The following is a 23,201-nucleotide window of genomic DNA, read 5'->3' as shown; positions in this document are numbered from 1 at the left end:
AGTTAATTTGTGTAAGGTTACATTATATCTCAGACAACTGACATGGCCAAGATGATGACTTTCTGTGGCAAGCAAGGATGGAGCGATCTGATACATAAATATCACATGATGTACCTTTGGAAGAACTTGTTGCATTATTGTGATTGTAAGATACTTAAAATGTAAATACAGTGCAGTTGGAACAAAATGTGTCAAATGTAATAATATGTTTGTATGTGTGTCAGTACTTTGTGTTTGCATGCTACAGATAAGGTGTGTATTGAGGGGTGTGTTACACATCTGCCAGTATAGGAGTGGGGAGGGGGGCTCACACTGGCTAATACCTAGAGGAGTATGCACCTTTACACTAAATATTAAAATTCATTGTACTATTGCAAGTCTGTGTCTGTTATATTCCAACATCCTAGACAAGGGATAAACCATTCAAACAAGGCATGCAAATATGCCTAGCAACAAGACCATGCCCATAGTAACAGCCAAGTAATGGTGTCTATCATATATGATAAAGGTAAGAACAGGGCTATATCGGCAACAAGATATTATAATTGAGCAAATGAACACCTACAACTAGCATGGATCAGTATCTGGATAACAACTATACAGTTGTGTTACAATGCCATTGTTGCTATTTGTTTCCTTTGTTTTGTATGTTTATGTAAATTGCTTCTTTTTTGTGTGAACTTCTTAACTCCCGTGATGAAATGCCACAATATCAAAGTTTTAGTATTATTTATCAAGTCTAAGTTTGTCAAATTGGTTTGTTCATCTCTTATATTAAACCAGGATTTATAATCATACTCTTTCGTGAGTGGATTTTGATTGAGGTTGAAAAAATGGGACTTCTACAACTGTTAAGGTCCAGTCACTTTTAACTGGCTGTGGGGGCCAGTGTTTTTGTGTTTTCTCAAACTGACCCCAGCTCCGATGACCTAAGCCAAAGTAACCAGCAGGGAAGACCAGCTTTTCCAAATGACCCCCACCCTCACCCAAAGCATATTTTAACATCACTCTTATGTAAGGTGCACAAGGTGTTACTCTATAATATTATGTGCATTTAAATTTATTAAATATTGTTTTACTACACCAAATACTTTCAACTCAAAAGTAAAGGAATGTCAGTCTACGTCTAAATGTAATTTGAACTGTCATTTAACTTTTTTTGTGATAATTCTAAAGTTATGTCTACCATCATACATTTCATCATTAAACTACCAGGCACTTTTTATGGTTAGATTTGGCAACCAAAGTAAAAATTTGAGTATGATATAAATGGTTGTTGTTGCTGCTGTTACAAATCCTAGCAATTACACTACTTTATTTTGAAAGTATAAGTTGTTTATCAAGATGATTAAATGCTCTCTCGCAAGATATTGCACTCTGAGCAGTATCGATGGCCTAACAACGGCGCCACCAACGGCGTTGCAGAGAGAGTCAAACCACGAACATGGCGACCGTGAGTACTTCAAGATTCGCTGCTTTGCACGTTGAAGATATCGATGATTCCGACAACGAAGAACAATCTTTGGCGAAAAAGGAAGACAAGCCGACAATGAGTAATAGTGCCAAGAAACGAGCCAGAAAGAAGAAGAAGAGCCAGCAAATACAATCCGAAAATGCTCAGGTCAGTGCATGCTTTGACCTCGAACCAAGTTTTATCGTTAACTTTTATGATTCAAGTTCAGTCCGGTGTTTTTGTTCACATGTGCAAAGAAATTGAGGGGTGTGTGATCTTTCGCTGACAATTTGTCTTTCAAATGCAAATCGTGCGCTTACAAAACACGATTTCAGTTCTCTTTGATAGGTCTATTTGAACGGGCATGTCAGCATGTAGACATGCACGAGAATCATTTCGATTTGATTGGCTCTTTGAATGGGTCATGTGAGGTGACTGGCAATTTAAGCGCAATGACACGATTCTAATTTCTAGCACATTGTTTGCTTCATCATTTTCTGTGATAATGTCTATGTTTAATACAATCTTTGTATAGACACAAATTAGAAGCTAGTATACCTATCAATTTCACTGCTCACAATCGTGCCATGTGCAAAGCAATATTACCATGTCAAGAAAACCCATTGATCAGCACATACATGCTACAACACTAAAATACGCTACGTTTGTAATCCAATATATCTAAATGCATATAAGTGATGCAAAGGTTTTAACCCAGTATTAAACCTTTGTTTTTTTTAAATGGCTTTGTAAAAAATAACGTAGCTATAAAAAGATTACCATTATAGTGGAATTGTGGCGGATGAGTTGGTAGGTTGTTTCAATTTGTACTAGTTGTAGTTTGAATCAATGAATGAGGTGTATTCATCTGTCCTATATGCAAAAATCAAAACTCCTAAATAAGCAAATGTGCAAAAATGAATGTAGACCTGAAAAAATAGAAGGTTAAGAATGCATACCTTTGTATGAGATTTGACTTTAATATTATGAAAATAATTACATATTGGCAACTGATGTTTTGTGTTCTAATCTAGATGTCTCTGTGATTCTCAGATTGTATTCCAATAAAACCAGTGTAGTGTACTGTACATGTATGTTCCGTGTTAGTCTGGATGCCTACATGGTTTCTAACTAGACTGTGAGTGGAGGTGTAAATACATGTAGTAACGATACTGTACAGGAACTAGACTATGTGAGTGGAGGTGTAAATAGTAATTATACTGTATAGGAACTAGACTGTGAGTGGAGGTATAAATGGTGATGATACTGTATATGAACTAGACTGTGAGTGGAGGTGTAAATAGTAACAATACTGTATAGGAACTAGACGTGAGTGGAGGTGTAAATTGTAACAATACTCTATAGGAACTAGACTGTGAGTGGAGGTGTAAATAGTAATAATACTGTATAGGAACTAGACTGTGAGTGGAGGTGTAAATTGTAACAATACTCTATAGGAACTAGACTAGTTCTGTGTGCTAACTGCATTTATTAGTTTATGTGTGAGATAATTATTGTGATATCCGAAATCTGATTGATAGCTACTGTCCCCCTTAATCCAAAATTGATGTGAAATCCTGTACTGTCACTTGAAAACTAAATGACTGAATCATTGAAAATTAAATTAAAAAAAAAAAAAATTAATACATGGGACACCTTGAAACTGATCACAGTAAAGAAACCACTATCTTTTATAGTCTTGTCAAGAAGGTGTATGTAGGGCTTTGAATACTGTAATCATTGTATATGTAACTTGTAAGATGTTTGTATAATAGTTATTCTTTGTTTTGTATCTGTATGTTTTTGTATTTTGTGGGATATGTTGATGGCCTCAAATAAAGAAGTAATAATATATATATATATATATATAGTGTTTATTTACCCAAAAGCACAAATGAACATTACAGATACACATACAAAAATACTATTTCGTGGGTAAATAGGGGAATCGAGATTTAGCTTACAGCTATTCAAGCCTGTCCCCTACCATAGTTATATACAATGTTTGACAGCAAAGTGATATAGCAAAAGGAAATACATAGTACCTCGGAGTTCATAGTACTTATGAAGAACATACGGTAACAATAAATTGTATAATAATATAAATATGTAGATAAGTTGATCTCTACCATAGTAAATCAGTCCACTCGACTCAACATGACATTTTCAAATTTGTCAAAAAAACCCAACAACACTTGCATCAATAATTGAGAAGTGTGATGTAAGTAATTAACAAATTGAGAAAGCCTTGACTATTATGGACAACCATTGAAAACAATGGATCAGTTATGTTGCTGTGAGGTATTCATGATTTGATACCTACTTGATAGTCTGTGAGGTATGCCATGATAGGGCGCCCTCACCCATCGGTCAACCTCTTTCAGTCGGTGAGGGCAGAGTAACATGACGCATCTTACAGTCTACCTATAGGTAGTTATCTATATTTTATACTTGATATATAAATTATAAAGCAAAAAGATGAAGATTTTTGTGTGGTTAGCTTAGTCTACATACCACATTTATGCATTCAGATCTTACTGGTGCCACTATTCTTTAACATTTCATGAACAGCTTGTACATGTATTTTTAACTGTCTTGAATCCATAGCTGAGAGACTTGGCCTTTTCTAAGCTTCCACCCAAAGTACCAGGATCTTCAGGAGCACCAGGATCCAGTAACTCGGGTAAAGACAAGAAGAGAACTAATGGCCCACAATGGGATGAGTGGAGTCAGAAAGATAAAGAGGTGAGTATTAATTTCACTGTTTTATTAACTCACAATGCATGGTATTCATCAGTGATGATGTCTTTTGCAGTTGTTGATCCAAATAGGAATCAGGAAACTAGTATTACTTTGAAAACTTTTATATAGCCTGTAAGAATCCCAGTGTTCTACCCAGGTAGATTGCAGAGATGGTTGATAATTTGCATAATGATTTACATATCAATGACATGCAATTTGCCTTATGCTTTGCCATTTCTCTTCATGTGAAAGTATTATGATTTTGTCATTCAAAGATCACTAAAGCTCAAGGATGGTAAAACACTTTTGAAGCATGGCAGAAACCTGTCAAGTATGGTGTCCTGGCTAGCTAGGATGGTACTAGCACTCTACAGTGGGGGGAACACTGTCAAATGTTCAGGCCTATTAAGTTTCTAAATCCAGTGAATCAAACGAAGTGGTCTCTATAGGGTAGCATGACATGTTGTATTTTGCAGACTAACTTTGACATTGCCTTGACTGTTGTTTTTTTGGTCAAGAGCTTTATTTATAAAGATTGATACATCAAAGAAAATGTTTATTAATTTTGAAATATGATTGAATGATTTCATATTTAATTACATTAAAAAAAATTGGACTAAATCCTTTACCAAGAAAGTGTTAGTTCAAAACTTAGTTTTCTTGCATGGATTTTGGACAACCCAAAGACCAACTAGAAGTACAATGTATACACTAGGTAGTTGTCAATTGTCAGTGTTGTCAGCTGTGTTACTGTGCCATTTATTTTTCAGTATGTTTCAGGTCAGTATGAAAAAGACCTAGAGAAAGCTATAATGCAAAGCAAGTTGGAATTTGAACAACAATCAGCAGTAAGTATTTTTAGATCCAAAACCACCCATCTCTACTAGTAGTAATGACACAGATACAAACCACCCATCTCTACTAGTAGTAATGACACAGACACAAACCACCCATCTCTACTAGTAGTAATGACACAGACACAAACCACCCATCTCTACTAGTAGTAATGACACAGACACAAACCACCCATCTCTACTAGTAGTAATGACACAGACACAAACCACCCATCTCTACTAGTAGTAATGACACAGACACAAACCACCCATCTCTACTAGTAGTAATGACACAGACACAAACCACCCATCTCTACTAGTAGTAATGACACAGACACAAACCACCCATCTCTACTAGTAGTAATGACACAGACACAAACCACCCATCTCTACTAGTAGTAATGACACAGACACAAACCACCCATCTCTACTAGTAGTAATGACACAGACACAAACCACCCATCTCTACTAGTAGTAATGACACAGACACAAACCACCCATCTCTACTAGTAGTAATGACACAGACACAAACCACCCATCTCTACTAGTAGTAATGACACAGACACAAACCACCCATCTCTACTAGTAGTAATGACACACATACAAACCACCCATCTCTACTAGTAGTAATGACACAGACACAAACCACCCATCTCTACTAGTAGTAATGACACACATACAAACCACCCATCTCTACTAGTAGTAATGACACAGACACAAACCACCCATCTCTACTAGTAGTAATGACACACACACAAACCACTCATCTCTACTAGTAGTAATGACACAGATACAAACCACCCATCTCTACTAGTAGTAATGGCACACACACAAACCACCCATCTCTACTAGTAGTAATGGCACACACACAAACCACCCATCTCTACTAGTAGTAATGGCACACACACAAACCACCCATCTCTACTAGTAGTAATGACACACACACACAAACCACCCATCTCTACTAGTAGTAATGACACAGACACAAACCACCCATCTCTACTAGTAGTAATGACACACACACACAAACCACCCATCTCTACTAGTAGTAATGACACAGACACAAACCACCCATCTCTACTAGTAGTAATGACACAGATACAAACCACCCATCTCTACTAGTAGTAATGACACAGATACAAACCACCCATCTCTACTAGTAGTAATGACACACACACAAACCACCCATCTCTACTAGTAGTAATGACACAGACACAAACCACCCATCTCTACTAGTAGTAATGACACACACACAAACCACCCATCTCTACTAGTAGTAATGACACAGACACAAACCACCCATCTCTACTAGTAGTAATGACACAGACACAAACCACCCATCTCTACTAGTAGTAATGACACAGACACAAACTCAAACTACTGTTGTGACACATGGTGATAAACGCTATAAATAGACATTGATATGATTATACTCACTGTAGGGGGGTGTCTCTTATAGCTAGTTTTTCCTCAAGTAGCGACACATTCAATCTCATTCAGTGTTACTGCTATCTTGATTACCAGGGCATCATTATCACTCACTTGTGTAGTCTACCACAATCAACAACAAGATTGGTGTTTTCTTCACAATCTTGTGCACAATTTGGCATCTCACTTTATGTGGTAAAGCTGTGACAGCTAAAGGCAGAGGTATTCTCCATCAGTCCCCACAGTTTTTGCTTGATATTTTGTTTGGGATGTTTAGTTATAGAAATTCACATGAGTTACCATAATTTTAGCCTACATCTTTTCATAATCTAACTTGCCCTTGGGTGACACCTCTTCAAAACTATCCATAAATGGGTAACCAGAAAATGACACATTGCCATTTAGTACAGTTGTAACACTACTGAGTGTGTGAGGATTCTACAATTATTTTGAGGTGATTATTCCACCTCATCAAGTGATGGGTCATCATTGGATAGTTCCTAGATAAGTTTTGTTTTATGGGTAGTGTACATGTAGGTATTGATTCACATAAGCCAATCAGAATGGCTTAAGGTATAGATTCACACAAGACGGGCTGCTTGTGTATTTACGTAAAGAGTTTCCAAAACTGGCTGACAATCTACTGATCCTAGAATAGAGCTGTGTGTTCATGTATTCTGATGCTTGCACAGGAATATTTGTAAGGGGCAAATGCTGAACAGTGATTTGTGATGGATGATACAAATCAGCTATATGCTAGAGGGTCTTGCCCTATTTCTAATTCTAACCTTAACTCCCTAGTTTAAATGAAATCATATATCTATTTACTATCAGTCTACTAATCTACATTTTTGCCATCTGATACAACACAGTCATTCAATTTCTGACTCTTTATCTTTCTTATATCTGGTGTTTTCTAGTTTTATGACAATGATGAGGAAATAGAAGACGTTGGGCCAGCAAGTGGAGATAAAATAAATCGTAAAGAGAGGAGAAAGCACTTACAAAAAGACAAGCCAACCACAATCACTCTACAACAATTACATAGTGGTATGGGTCTAGATCAAATATTACAACCAGCAGTAGTTCAAACACAACCCAAGGTAAGTATAGTGGTATGGGTCTAGATCAAAAGTTTATACACTGACCCCAGAATATTTTACGTGATTTGAACTGAGAATGAGTCTGAGTTTTTCTTGAACAAAGTAAAAAGCAAAACTTTATGCAATTTATTTCCAAGGTACATTTCACAATAAAAAAGTCACTCTTTAATTCTTGTAGATCAACGTAATAGAAATTATCCAACTTTTCCAGCCTATTTCATTTAGTTTGAGTTCATCTTTTGGTTTGCATTTTGGATATCATATCATGACGACTATTTGTTTATTACTATCACCAGGCTAAGAAATCACCAGCACTACCAGAAGGTGATGAGTTTTTCCATCAAGTAGACAAAGATGTAGAGAAGTTACTACACAGAGAGGAGAGGGATCAATTTAGGAAAGCTAACGAGGTAATTTAGTACTGTCCTTGTCGTTGCTTTAGAGATATTGTAATTCTCAATTTTTTTAGCTTCAGAAATATGCTTGATTTATACCTGTTGTACTTTGCTAAGCCAGACTAACATCATCTATTGTTTTTACCTCTTGACAATCCACCTGTAAAACTGATAGATGTATATTTCTAGTTTTGTTTATTACCTATCTTGATCTAGATAATGTAATCTGTCCATCGTTCCCAGTATTCATACACTGACATGTTTTCCATGGGGTATGCTCACTGACAAGAAATTGATAACGAATTGAGCAGCAAAAATGAAGATGTGGAGAATCAAAAACAAAAGTGCCAATATCTTGGTATACATGTACTTACTAATATTGTTTTACAGAAATTTGCTGCTGAAAGTGTACGTAAAGTCCAATTTGATGATATACTATCAAAAAGAGATGAAGAAATTAGAGAATTACAAGAGAATAATGCAAAGTTAAAGGTAAGTTAATTATGTACACTAACCCAATTTATAAAACACTAACCCAATTTATAAAACCATCCTATTAAAGGTAAATTAATCACGTGTGCACACACACACACACACACACACACACACACACACACACACACACACACACACACACATATTCACACAGACTAGCCCAATTTTAAAAATCATCCAAAACTCCAACCCCAGGTAAGATTCAGTGCGATTTGTCTCTGTAAATGTGAATACATCATGTGGATATCATACTGATTTAGGACGTTAGGGGAGGCCTCATGAAACCAGAAACCATCGTGGACATACCGGTATGTGTGATGCAGGGTTGATAGAAAATACAACTTTTTTTTGTTTCCTAAGCACATGAAATGCAGATAAGATGAAATAAGCCTCAATTGTGTTCACCTTTAATGTCTGTTCACTTAGAAGAAAAGAGTTGTTCCCAGGATAAAAACCATTATTACATAATTATGTACCAGAGATTACTTGCACTGGTGTGCACGCATACTAGTGGTATTTGCACTGCAGTGAAATACCGAAAACATTACTGCATACTTGCATACAAATGATAAGCAAATGAGGTCGTGATCGTTCCTTCTACATGAAAACGGGTGATTCCCATAGTGTCATTGTTATGGAAATTTGTTGTTTTGGATAGACATATGTAATAATAACAATGCCATGCTGCATGAGTGCAAGTGTGGGTACTCAGGGGTATTTACACTCATGCTTGCAGTGTTTTCTGCTGCACTATCACTTGCTACTCTTGTGAAAGCACTGCCACAGAGAACACTGCAAGCACTCATGCAAATACACTGAGTACGTCATGAGGTTCTGTCATTTGAGTTATCAGAACTCTTCAAGTGGCTAGTTAGCATGTAGAGTAGAACTTACACAAACTTACACTATTTAGTCTGTGAGGGCCCTGTTTCTGTTAAATGTTGTGTTATTAATGTTATTTCTTAATCAGCCAAACACCATCATATAGTAGGACTTTCTATTAACCACACCTGTTACCAGGTATACACACACACTACACTGTCTATATGTATGTATGTATGTATGTATGTATGTATGTATGTATGTATGTATGTATGTATGTATGTATGTATGTATGTATCAGTATACACATGTATTGTACACACTACACTTATAAGAAACTTTAGTGTTAGATATACATGTTTGACTGTTGTAGCAACATTTTTAGTAGCACTTGTACATTAAATATAATCTCATACAGCGTGTACATAAAATTCTATTTTATTTGTATTTCCAGGAGGAATTGCAGATGGTTAAGAAACGAAATAAACAACTGTGTTTTATACTAGCACAAGGAGAAAGTAAGTGTGTTGTTTCATTTCATGACCAAATTATTATTCTAGTATTGGTGTTTCAAACTGGTGAAATAATTTTATGAACAGTTCCAGGTGTTTGTATTGCAGATTTATCAAATTTGGATATTTGGGTGTTCATATAGTGTTACTTTCAAATCTAATAAATTGAATAAATTTGTGATATTAGTTTATTGATATCATTTGACAAGCTAATAATAAATGATTACACCCACAGTAGAATGATTTAGTTTATGGTAAAACCCACACAACATTTATGATGTATTTGTATATACTTCCAGTATATACTTTCAGAGACTTTCTGTGATTACACTGTCTTGATTACGGGGTGATTATATTTGTATCACCAAGAGACCATTTTCTCACATTCCTGCATGCTGAGAGTGTGGGACAGCTGGTGTCAGAACAAATCAATCTCACACTCTGTATCAATGCGCGAGTTAAATTTTGTTTTATAAACCTATTGCTGATTGGTTTATTACGTTTCGTAGTCAGCAGGTGTAGGTATTGATTGACGAATAGAATGTGTAATGTAGAACCAGAACTACGTGCATTCCAGCAGACGATAACAAAGTGAATGGGCTAATAATGTTGACATTTACGCCGCACCTATGATGATAAAATATTGATGACGCATTTAGGCAGGATTCTCATGTTTTTGTTATGAATGGAGAATTTAAACCCCTTGGAACATATTGATTGTTCATCCTTAGAGACAACACTTCAGGTGAAAAATAATTCGCGTAATGATCGAATCACCGTGGGTACTGGTACCGTGACTAATACATAGTGCAACCGTAGAAATGCCAATGACTAGCGACTACAAGTCATCAGAACCGTTTTCCTGCTTTATGCCATGATGACCTCGAAAATGAAATGTAAACTTGACATTTTATGCGCATGTACATACTAGTAATTAATTGTTAACATTCATGCACTGACAATATTCTATAGTGATGATGTTTGAAAGTGAACCATCACTTTGTGTACCTTGAGTTCTGGTACATGGTAACAGTGATAGAATTTTCGGTCATACTCTGTATATGTATTGCAACAAATTAATTAATGTTTACAAATTTAGCTTGTCTAGTACTACAAGTAGTAGTATATAGGTCAATGAAGCCTTGATCTCAATATCATGATATTTGGAATTAATTTTTATGAAAAACAATGTGAATTAAAGGCACTACGTTTTTGCGGAGTTACACAAAACATACACACAAACTAAAGATGTCCTTGGTGTTGTGATTTCAATCAGTAATACTAATAACCTGGTTTTAACTTGTTTTCCTACCATGAAAAATGGACATAAGAAAAAGAATCCCACACACCAATGGGCAGAGATGGAATATCTCACACTCGTTGGGGAATTTTTGTCTCACACTCGCCTGCAAGATATTCCATCTCAGCCCATTGGGGGTGTGGGATTCTATTAATCACTATCACCCATGTTATAACGTACAGCACTACATGCTACAATAATAGTTAGTTTGTGTCTGTCTAGATTTTGGTTTGTCAAAACTACAGGCACCTTAGTAGTACATTGTAACCTGATTAAATCTTGATGGAGTATAATTTGATAGTGTTTATGCTATCTAATCAAATCTCAGTGTTTGACACTTACCTGGTTGATATCATTTCGTATTTGAGTGTCAATCTAATCAAATCTCAGTGTTTGACACTTACCTGGTTGATATCATTTCGTATTTGAGTGTCAATCTAATCAAATCTCAGTGTTTGACACTTACCTGGTTGATATCATTTCGTTTTTGAGTGTCAATCTAATCAAATCTCAGTGTTTGACACTTACCTGGTTGATATCATTTCATATTTCAGTGTCAATCTAATCAAATCTCAGTGTATCAGTGATTGATATCATGTTGTACTTGATTGTTCATCTAATTAGTTCTATTAAAATGTCTGAGCTTTGATTGTGTATGTTAAAGTTTCGCTCATCATGACAGCAGTTGAAATTATTTCCATGTTTATTTTCAGTGAAAGAAAAAGCTATTATACTTAAACAAGTAGATGAACTTACTTCTGTGAAAGATGAATTAACTCAGCAGGTATGTATTAAATATGTGTTTGTTCTTTTACAAATAGTGATACTGTAACAGGTGTTATGCTAGCTAGTATAACTCAATACACCATAATCCAGTTACCAAAGTTCCGGCCATTTCACAAGTACTTTACAGATCACAAGAGGGTGCCCCATACAGATTTGGCCAAGTGAGGTCTAAAACTTGGGAATGGGCAAAGGTGTTAACAAAATGTGTGTAAAAGAGTCTTATCTTAAATAGTGACTCAATTTGTGATTAGGCATGTTTTTGACTGGTAGTTGCTAATAAAACAGTACAGTGAGAACTACATGGAAAATGAGTGGTAACTTTGTGTGTGCTGTCTAGTCTGACCCTCACGTCTTGCCCCAAAAGATTCATGAACACTGCCCCCAATGGCCAAACCAGGAAATCTTTTATTTTTCAAATAACCAGAATATGGAGCATTACTATAGCCTTGAACCCTAACACTGACTCCCTGGCTTGAATACAAAATGGATATGAACTGTACAGTTGTTTCACTCTTCTAAATTTTTACCAATACCTGAGCTATTGTGACTGGACATATATTGTATGGTTTTAGTGTTGATAGTAACAACACATCTGTAGTAAATATTGTAACCTTTATGAATCTACTTACTTAAGTCCAAGTTCTCATTTGTGTTCAACTTTATGTTTGTGTTGCCTTACAGGTGTCAGAACTTCACACTTCATTAGAACAAGAAAGATCAAAAGTTAGTGCTCTACGGAATGAAGTACAGAAATATCAACATCATCATCCACATCATCACCAAGACAAGAAGAAATAGTAGTCAGCTGTCAACAGAACTGTTTGATAAAGTTACAGTAAATGCAAGGTCAAACTGTTGTTGTACAGACCTTGGCATCTTGTCAGATTTTGTCACCACCTTCAATGCTGCAGGTCTCTGTCACATGCTATACAGTTATCATCGTCATGTGATCTGTGGATATCTGTCGTGTTCCTCCGATACAAGCATATGTTCTACAGATATGTTCATGTGCTCCAGAGATACCACATGTGTTCTACAGACACCATCATGTGTTCTACAGATAGCAGCATATTTTCTACAGATACTTTCATGTGTTCTTCAGGTACCTTCATGAGTTCTACAGACACCATCATGTTCTACAGATACCATCATGTTCTACACATAACAGCATATATTCTAGATACCATCACATGTTCTACATATGTTACCATGCATTTTTAGAACCCCATCATATGTTCTACAGATGCTTTCAAATGTTCTATTTACACCTTTGTGTGTTCAACAGATACCTTCATATGTTCTACAGACAGTCGTGTGTTCTACAGATGCTGTTCTATAGATCCTATCATGTGTTCTACACATACTCTCATATGTTCTAGACACCTTCATGTATTGTACAGATACTACCATGTATTGTACAGATACCACCATGTGTTCTACAGATATCACCATGTGTTCTACAGATCCACCATGTGTTCTACAGATACCACCATGTGCTCTACAGATACTACCATGTGTTCTACAGATATCACCATGTGTTCTACAGATATCACCATGTGTTCTACCGATATCACCATGTGTTCTACAGATATCACCATGTGTTCTACCGATATCACCATGCATTCTACAGATATCACCATGTGTTCTACCGATATCACCATGTGTTCTACAGATATCACCATGTGTTCTACCGATATCACCATGCATTCTACAGATATCACCATGTGTTCTACCGATATCACCATGTGTTCTACAGATATCACTACGTGAATACTATAATTCATTCTACAGATCCATCATGTGTTGTACAGACATCATGTGTTCTACAGATACTATCATGTGTTCTATAGATACTATCATGTGTTCTATATATACTATCATGTGATCTGCAGGTGTTTGAAGTCACAATGTACTTTTTTAAAAGAAGCCATTTTCAACTCGCCTCTTTAGTAGTACATTGTAAGGAAAACAACATAGAGAAGTCATTTCTTCTAGCTTTTATGTAAAAACAATCCGATAAACAATATTTCCTGAAACTATATCATGACCTAACTACGATGACTTTATAAGCTTTCAAAATGTGTGAAAGACAGCTGTGCCAAATACGATGTAATATCATAATGATGTTAAAGTGACACAGCTGAGTTTATGAACTTTTTACTCACAAGCATAAATACTTACATAAAAACCTCCATCCAACTATTCTAGTATATTGTTGATGTCAGTACATACCTTCTATGACATAACAATCATCTTCTGGCATTGTTAGAGTAATTGATTGCACACCAGGGATTTCCTTGACATTCTTGTCATATGTATTATAAATTACATCATCAGAGATCATTTGTAAGTTATATCTTTAACACCTGGTTTCAGTTCAGTCAATTGTAAGTTATGGTTAAGTATGCTTCAGTAGGTTGAATACTGCGAGTACCTTTTAAATATGGAGTAACAATTACATCCAAAAACGTATAAACTCAGCTGAGTGCCCCTTTGACAATTATTGTAACTTTCTTGCCATATCTTTCAAATCATATTAAAACATCTCGTGTTCTTAAAATGTTCAATTATGTCATTGTTGTATGTGAGTTCACTTGAAGTCAATCACATGTTTGGCAACCAGTCTTTCTATCAGAACCAGATGCACACTGTATGATTTTGACATGAGAGATGTAGAGTTATGTTATTTCAAAAGTTACATTCAGAAAAAATGGATCACGATAGTTGTGTGTATTTTTGGCACTTGAACAATTTAGTGGAATAGCAATTTAGGACATGCCAGGTGTACTTCAACTTATCAGACAGTGCAATGGGAAAGTAAACACTACTTGTAAAGAATTCATCCTATCAGTCTGCCATATTCAGTGCAACTGTATGTATGTATGTTAGTGGAACTTATTTCCATGGAAAATACTTTTGCTCCTATTCAGCTAAAATAAATCCAGTGCTTAAATACATAAAACTACTGTAACAGTATCTTGAAATATCTCTAGCCTGTGTAGTCTCTCTTCTGGCAGGATGAATGATTTTGATTGATAACACAACTGATGTAGAGTCACTTATCCTGCCAGTAGACTAGCAATGTTGCAAGGACAGATGTTCCGTACTAGTAGTATTCTCATGGTATTATAGCACCCTCTAGTGGTGGTATCATATGAGGTGATGGTTAAATCGTGTGTAATGTTTGCCATGATTACAGGTAATTCTTAATAAAGTCATTCTGAAAAAAACATGTAATTTAAACCACAGTAACTGGCTGTTTTGATAATGAAAACTCAAATTGAAATTTTAGAACACAGCCATTCATTATAATTTACAACAAAGGAAACCCATTTGAACAACGGATGATAGAAAATGTGTTGGGTTTTTAAAAATGAATATATGTTTTTACAGCAGAATGTCATCATTGGCATGTTTTAGGATTGCCTTTTCCACAGAATGTTGCACTCTTTTATACAGCTAATCCCGATTCCCCTGTAGAGTTTTTCATAATTTTTCAAGAGCAGAACACATGGTGTTCATTTGTGATATGAGTACATAGATAAGGTCTAAGAATTAGAGGCTGAGTACACTGATGTCACTAATCTCATATATAAGTGTGCATATCTGGAAGACTGATATGAAATGACACTTATCATGTCAATAAACAGATATATTATTCTCCCAAATAGCGCCCTCAACGACCAAGCCATTCAAAGCAAACTTCCCACTGCACTTGCTTCTATAAAATGACTCAGCAAAATATTGTTTCATCAATATCTCATATCAATTGTGGCCAGATTACAACACATTTGTCAAAGATGTATTAATTTTTTTAATCACAAAACTTTGATGTGATCATTGATTACTAAAATGAGGCACATTTCCAAAAAATGTTAGTTGTACTGTGCTCACCATGGATTTAAAATCTGACTTTTATAGGACTGACTGTAGATCATGATGTGATTTCTGTAAGCCAATCTTAAATCCATTGTTTTCATATGGAATTGAGATTTGAATAGATTAAAATGGGTCAAATTAATATTCAAGTGAAGGTATAGTTCATATAATGGCAGGGAATGGTGTCTATGTAAGCCAATCACATCAAATTATTCTTTATCATTTCCTTGCACACTGGCTTACTTTGACATCTCCAAGTCACTGCCGTTTTGAAGCTCATACCGGATGGCAGTATGCTATAACAGATTTGGATAGCAAGCATGTACTGCCTTGCTCAGTTAGGCAAATTCATCATGTTGTAAAGTTAGGCATTTAGGTAAACTCTCCATAGTTTTGTAGAGTTAGGCAGAACAGGTTTTGTTAGGTTTACAGAGTATTGAGAGGAGGTGGTGAAGAATTCTGTGTACTTTTCCATATTCTGATCATACCTTCAAGTATCCCCTACTTAAGAATTAAACACCTATTTTAAAAGGTGATTTCATCTCACCATGGAGTTTCTTTTTAAACAAGTTGTCAAATTTTACGTGAGCTGGACCACAAGATTTCATTTGAATAAAGATGGCCAGTATGACCTCACTGTTAAAGTCAACCTGTTCTCTCTGACTCCTCATTTCCAGTGTGACAGTCTTAAAGTTTTGAAGTCACAGTCTCAGCAGCTACAACTTATGACTGCAGTACCCTTAGTTTCCACTAGCTAAGACAGATACAAATTAAAATGATATTGTGGTGTGTGTGTGTGTGTGTATAAGTGGGTGATAGTGATGCCTTGGTGATGCTGATATAATCATAATATAATCAAGATAGTGTACAGACTGGAAGGCCTCTGAAATATACACTAGAAGTCTAGAGAAACAAACGCTACACTTTTCCACATTGGATTGACCCAAAGACAACCAAGACAACCACGCTACTGTTAGTGTAATCACATCACTGTCCATTGATAGATTATCATCAACATATCACAATAACTATTTGTTTCTGTCTTAGCTTGTCAAAAGTGATCTCAGATTGTACTGGGTGTAACTGCTACACCATATATTGTTTTGTTAAGTATTAACATCTCACCAGTGACTGAGCTCTGCACACAATCTTATGATACAAGTTACAAATGTATACCTCAAATGAAAACTAAACACAAATATTGAATACAACACTTGGCAAATCAAGGACCATTTCAGCTTTAATATCATTTAATATCAACCACTGTAACCTGAATGCAAGTGTGTATGTGAAAATAAGACATGGGGATACAGTGGTACAATCTATATAATCAAGTCATCTCAAAGGGACCTGTGGTATTTGTAGAAATGCAAACCCATCAATAATGTGCCCCGTCATTTATTTACACCCATGGGGATGATGCATTGAACCATGTGAACTAGTGGTCTTCAAAGTATTACATTCTGTCAATGCCTATTACAGGAATTTACCATCATATGCACATCATGTAGAGTGGTTTGGAACGTAATATTTTATCTGAAATGCTCCTAGACTCATGTTTATGTTTAGTTTTCACATTAAAGTGGCCATATAGACAAGAATTGGATATTTATTTTGGATTTTTAAATTTATAAAACAATTTTATCATGGCTTCCTACTTGAAAATCAATGTGAAACAACATATGCCAAGTCCTTATTTGTAACTAGCACATTGCAAAAGATTAATAAATGTGTAAACTTGTTATTGTAGGTACAATAACAAACCTTTTTACACATATTTTTAGCTTTTTGCAATGTACTAAGTTACAAACAAGGACTTGACATATGTTGTTTCACATTGATTTTCAAGTAGGAAGCCATGATAAAATTGTTTTATAAATTAAAAATCCAAAATAAATCCCAATCCCCATCCATATGGCCACTTTAAGGTATACCATCGCCGCAAACCATGGCCTGTTTTACGGCAACGTTCTTAACGAGCTTTTATTTCGATATGTAGTGGTAGAAATAATAACTGGTTTGCGAGAATGAGGTATACATGTGTCACGGTAACATACCATTTACACTCTCAAATCATTTACATCTGGTGGCATATTGTATGGTCTGACAATATTTTTGCTAGATTTTCTTTTCTACTACAGCTGTAATTTCTGTACACACCAATCGTCAAATTGCATTCACATCAATCCATGATCCCAGTTACTTATTAACTTACTTTCCCTTTTTGTAACCAGCTTGTATTCTGTACATATACAATACAAGTATAACGGCATCATACTAGCAGTTATACAATAAATGCATGCACACAGGAAATTAGCAAAATTGTTCTTTATTCATTTTGCTTCATTTACATGATATTAAGTATGAATATACCAGTATTTGAACTAATACCCACCTATATGTGAAAAGTGATAAGGCCAAAAGCTGCAGAGCATTGTGATGATTGGTAATAGAACTACAAGGCCAATACAAACACCAAACTCGCATACATTAGAGATTTGTTCCATTATACATATTACCAATAAGGAATCACAGACAAGAAAGCTTTAGCACTGCCCTATCACAGGAAGTCATCTTATCCTGTCAAAACTAACAAATGGGAGGAGTATACTGATATACATGTATCAAACTGGATTTACACTAGAAACATTCCAAACTGAAAATGACGAAGTGGGAGGAGCTACAGGTAAGTTGATATATGTGTCATGCCATGTCTTTACATCTTGGTACTTAGTACACTGTCACTTTTAAGGGTGGAGCTGAGTTGATAAATGTGTCAAAATGGGAGGACACTGAACCGTCATATCTGGGCACTCTGTACACTGTCACTTTTATGTGAACCATCACAATAGGGAGCATTTTTTGTTTGTTTACATCCACAAAACATCACATCTTTAGCTTTGTCTAGTTTGATCCTGACTGGCCTTAATCCAGTTCCTTTATGACTGCCATCACACAGTGGCTGTAGGTAACAAACAGAAAGATAAACATAATTTATTTATTACTCTTATCTTTACCTTGTGATATAAAGGCCAAATAAAAAAGTGTGTTTCCAATATTAACCCGACTGACGCTAAACATTTCTTTAAAAATATAAAGGTACAAAATTCTTTGTCTTCTTGACCTTCATGTATGTCTGTTTTCTTTCCCCAGCAATGTCTGTATATATTTCATCAAACTATCACAGATGGGGGTATTCTGACTGACAGTAACATTGTGTTTGTTTTTGGGTCAAAGGAATATTTTTCAAAAATAAAAACAAAAGATAAAAATCAAATCAAATAAAATCCTGACCTACCTACCCTACTTTCTGAGGCTATCTTATCGGAAACACACAATTAGTTTTTTTTTCTGCCAAAGTCTGTTTTTTTCTGACTTAACCACCTTTCGTCCTAAGTATTTCACAACTGTCAAAATTATAGAACTAGATCAAGTAAAAACAATGACTTGTTAGTACCTCGACCTATGAATAGAATAAGAGTAATTCTGGTGCAAATATTTGGAATACCTTATCACTTGAAGTGAGAAATAGAATATTGCTGTCTTCCTTCACATGTGGCTGTTACAAATTTTTTATGACAAAGTTTTAGACACTTGTGCTGTTTATTGCATGTATGTCCTTATTGTACAGGTTGTATTTGTTGCTTTTGTTTTTTGTACTATTTTTATTTAGAGGGCCCCAGGGAAGATTGGCCAAGGCCAACTTTAAATAAAGTTGATTGATTGATTGATTGATTGATTGATTGATTGCTCTTCAAAGGTTTTACAAGAAATCACATAAATAGTACAAAAACATAAACAAATAGTGCACATCAAGACAGATGAGAGCATAAAAATAAAAAGAAAACCAGTCATTGACAATAAAATATACAAATGATATAAAGGACAGCCTGTGAAAGAAATGACCAAACAAAACAAATTTACATAATGGCTGTTGATTTCATTCTATTTAAATTTATCAGCCCACAGGTCACTGTGGTAGTTGTTGACTGTTACCTGTTTTTTACTTCTTCCACAGAAACACCATGCATATAATTTATCTGCTTCACAGGAAAACTTGAATGGATGTTTAGCAGCAATCAGTACAGTTGGAGTTGTTCCATTCCATCTTACCTGTCAATATCACAATACTTCTAATTTTTAATGCATAGAAAATGTGTCATTTCAATAGAGTAATGTGGCCCTATGGATAAGGATAGGATATTTATTTTGGATTTTTAATTTCTAAAACGATTTTATCACGGCATTCTACTTGAAAAATCAATGTGAAATAAGATATGTCAAGTCCTTGTTTGCAAATCATAGATATTAGATGTTGAAGAAAGAGGTGATTCTTTCTCCAGTGAGTCCTCTATATAGTTTAACATGTCAAATGATTGTGTGTATTAGAAGTTAATATCATTCTTGTCCAGGTCATACTCAACTAAGGTACTCCCTCAATTATAAATTGGCACATTTTAAAAACATTTGTTGAAGTGTGAAAAACACTGACAACAATTAAATGAAATTTATTTTCTAAGATTAAATTCCTTACAAAATATATTATAGCTCCCTTAATATATACCCCTAGTAGTAATTACTTGTTAGAGCACCCTTAATATATTATACCCCTAGTAGTAATTACTTGTTAGAGCTCCCTTAATATATTATACCCCTAGTAGTAATTATTTGTTAGAGTTCCTTCCATATATTATACCCCTAGAAGTAATTACTTGTTAGAGCTCCCTTAATATATTATACCCCTAGTAGTAATTACTTGTTAGAGCTCCCTTAATATATTATACCCCTAGTAGTAATTACTTGTTAGAGCTCCCTTAATATATTATACCCCTAGTAGTAATTACTTGTTAGAGCTCCCTTAATATATTATACCCCTAGTAGTAATTACTTGTTAGAGCACCCTTAATATATTATACCCTAGTAGTAATTACTTGTTAGAGCACCCTTAATATATTATACCCCTAGTAGTAATTACTTGTTAGAGCACCCTCAATATATTATACCCCTAGTAGTAACTACTTGTTAGAGCTCCCTTAATATATTATACCCCTAGTAGTAATTACTTGTTAGAGCTCCCTTAATATATTATACCCCTAGTAGTAATTACTTGTTAGAGCACCCTCAATATATTATACCCCTAGTAGTAATTACTTGTTAGAGCACCCTCAATATATTATACCCCTAGTAGTAATTACTTGTTAGAGCACCCTCAATATATTATACCCCTAGTAGTAATTACTTGTTAGAGCACCCTTAATATATTATACCCCTAGTAGTAACTACTTGTTAGAGCTCCCTCAATATAGTATACCCCTAGTAGTAATTACTTTTTTACTATGAAAATATCAAGGTCTTTGACACAAATTATTAATAATATCAGAGCTGCCCTTGTAATATGACTTTGAACTATAAATTGGATGTGTATCGGTAATGTTAATTTAGGTAGTTATATTTACATAGTTAAAATATGAAGAATGGATTTGAGTAATTAGGATATTGTCAACAAGAAATAAACTTCAATCAAAGAAAATAGCGCCAATGGCGTTGTAGCACAAGTTGAAACATTCTTGGCAACTGCTTTTGCAGTTGTTCATCTTGTGACAATCCAAGAATTTCACCTCTAATGTAAAGCCACAATGCGAATGCCCTCACCAGTTCGTCTTTAAAAAAAATGTTTATCCACATACCAATATATCCTTGTTACACATGCAATACCATCATTTTAGTGTTGCTATGTGTAATTTCTAAAGTTGCTTGGTGATGATGTCATTTAAAAAAAGGCATTTCAACTTGCCTATCCACCCCTGTTATCTTTGCCATATACACCATCATTTGGTTGTTGCTATGGTCTTAAACTTGTTGCTTAGGTAAAAATGGGACCATTTCTTAAATGTGTATCCACATGCCCCCCCCCCCCCCACACACACACACACACATCATTTATGGAACCAATACTATCACAACTCCACAAGGCCTCATTTATAGACATTACACTTCAACTCATCGCCGAACTACTAATAACATATGCATTCGAATCAATCTTTATGAATTTTTTAAAAATGTGTGGTGAATAATTATTATTCACTATGCATACAGATTCATTCGAGTGCCTATGACTAATACTGACGTGAGTCTAATCTGATGATAGCATTTTACCTGTTGATTAATGACCTGAAGGACTGGTCGACATCGTGCAATCCACGACATTGCTAATTAATTTGATGCTGCAATGTGTACAGTAACAAGACAATGAACGAAGACTGAGGACGTTCTCGCGAAATACACGTTTCAAGTGAAGTTGTCGCTGTACAAAGATTACATTCAGTTTGACCAGAGTGATGAGGTCAACACCGAGGGCCAAAACCGAAATGCCATTGACTGCGCAGTAGTTGTGCGCAGTAATATATGATTAGTTAGAATGGCTGCGTCCAGGAGATAAACAACGACATGTGTTACAGTTGATGAAGACTTACGAAATTTACCTGTGTTAAACTTCGTAAAACATATCTAGTGATAAAATATCGTTATTCCGTATTATTTACAGTCATGGCCAGATCGGTAAGTTCTCCTAATAACAATTTTGCAAGTTTCAGCATTTTTGGGGGTTGCTCACATTTCAATGAAACTCGTGTACACACTAACTTACTACAGTTCAATGTGTTAAAGTTCACAATGGTATGCAATACATGAACATGACGACACAGACAAAATCAACGGAGTACAGGTTATATTATGAGACAAAACACATGCATTGCTGGTAATAACTCTTCGATTGTCGATTATGGCCCAAGTTTTCGATCTTCCTCGCAATGAATCAGTAGCTAGTGCTGGGACTCGATCGTAGGAGGTGTTTATGACACCGTCCCTGACAAGGTACACATGAGTGTGACAACTAGAAGTATGCACACCCACAGATGCATACGAAATTTAATGATTTGTTTAGGAAAAAGTAGGTATGAATTAGCATTATCACGCAAATATTTATCATTTTGTTTACCTGTGCTGCAGGGTACAATTTCAGAATTAAATGTGTCTGTACATGCATCTGTTGTTGCCAGTACAAAGAAATTAATAGATATTTAAAAATTAATATATAACCCAGGGAGCTTGAAAAGAAAATAAGTATGGGGAAAGAACTATTCAAAGTGTTCATTTGGTGTATTGATCACCATCCTTGACGCTTCCCAAAAGTTACAGTTTGGATTATTATTTTATCATATATATACTCAATTATGTTACATGCATGTTGACCATCTGTTTGTACATTAATATACATGCAATGTGAATTTTGCTTACATGTAAAAGTTAAAATTTAATTCAATATTTATGTAAATTATGGAAATGTGATTTGTAGTTTGGTTTAAACTTTCAATAAAATAAAAGTAATATTTCAAAAGTGCCCGTGAATTAAGCTATAGTAGAATAAACCAGTCATTGATTGAAAATGTAGTTA

General features: G+C 35.1%; 2 protein-coding genes across 2 annotated transcripts; one reads left to right on the top strand and one right to left on the bottom strand.

Annotated features, from left to right (window-relative positions):
* The first annotated feature begins 1,444 nt into the window (after positions 1–1,444).
* Positions 1,445–12,932, top strand: LOC144443623 (G kinase-anchoring protein 1-B-like). Its single transcript, XM_078133168.1, has 9 exons — positions 1,445–1,621; positions 4,061–4,198; positions 4,966–5,043; positions 7,377–7,559; positions 7,856–7,969; positions 8,345–8,446; positions 9,726–9,789; positions 11,797–11,867; positions 12,551–12,932. The coding sequence occupies exons 1-9, from the start codon at positions 1,445–1,447 to the stop codon at positions 12,665–12,667; spliced, it is 1,044 nt and encodes a 347-aa protein (XP_077989294.1). The 3' UTR covers positions 12,668–12,932.
* A 5,176-nt stretch (positions 12,933–18,108) lies between these two features.
* LOC144443797 (CDGSH iron-sulfur domain-containing protein 3, mitochondrial-like) lies at positions 18,109–22,116 on the bottom strand. Its single transcript, XM_078133343.1, has 3 exons — positions 21,905–22,116; positions 19,745–19,861; positions 18,109–18,710 (listed from the first exon to the last, which is right to left on the bottom strand). The coding sequence occupies exons 1-3, from the start codon at positions 21,953–21,955 to the stop codon at positions 18,549–18,551; spliced, it is 330 nt and encodes a 109-aa protein (XP_077989469.1). The 5' UTR covers positions 21,956–22,116; the 3' UTR covers positions 18,109–18,548.
* Positions 22,117–23,201: the final 1,085 nt, after the last annotated feature.

This window comes from Glandiceps talaboti, chromosome 12 (genome assembly GCF_964340395.1).
Source record: "Glandiceps talaboti chromosome 12, keGlaTala1.1, whole genome shotgun sequence".
Taxonomy (NCBI): Eukaryota; Metazoa; Hemichordata; class Enteropneusta; family Spengelidae; genus Glandiceps; species Glandiceps talaboti.
Note: the sequence above shows the minus strand (reverse complement) of the source record. Positions and strands in the feature narration are given on the sequence as shown.

Bases quoted from the DNA above. Each gene is read 5' to 3' on its own strand.
- LOC144443623 (XM_078133168.1), top strand. From the start codon at position 1,445: ATGGCGACCGTGAGTACTTCAAGATTCGCTGCTTTGCACGTTGAAGAT. The intron at 1,622-4,060 runs GTCAGTGCATGC...TTGAATCCATAG, and splicing joins TACAATCCGAAAATGCTCAG to CTGAGAGACTTGGCCTTTTC. The intron at 4,199-4,965 runs GTGAGTATTAAT...TTTATTTTTCAG, and splicing joins GGAGTCAGAAAGATAAAGAG to TATGTTTCAGGTCAGTATGA.
- LOC144443797 (XM_078133343.1), bottom strand. From the start codon at position 21,955: ATGTCGTGGATTGCACGATGTCGACCAGTCCTTCAGGTCATTAATCAA. The intron at 19,862-21,904 runs GTAAAATGCTAT...TGATATTGACAG, and splicing joins TTCAGGTCATTAATCAACAG to GTAAGATGGAATGGAACAAC. The intron at 18,711-19,744 runs GTAACAGTCAAC...TGTTACCTACAG, and splicing joins GTGGAAGAAGTAAAAAACAG to CCACTGTGTGATGGCAGTCA.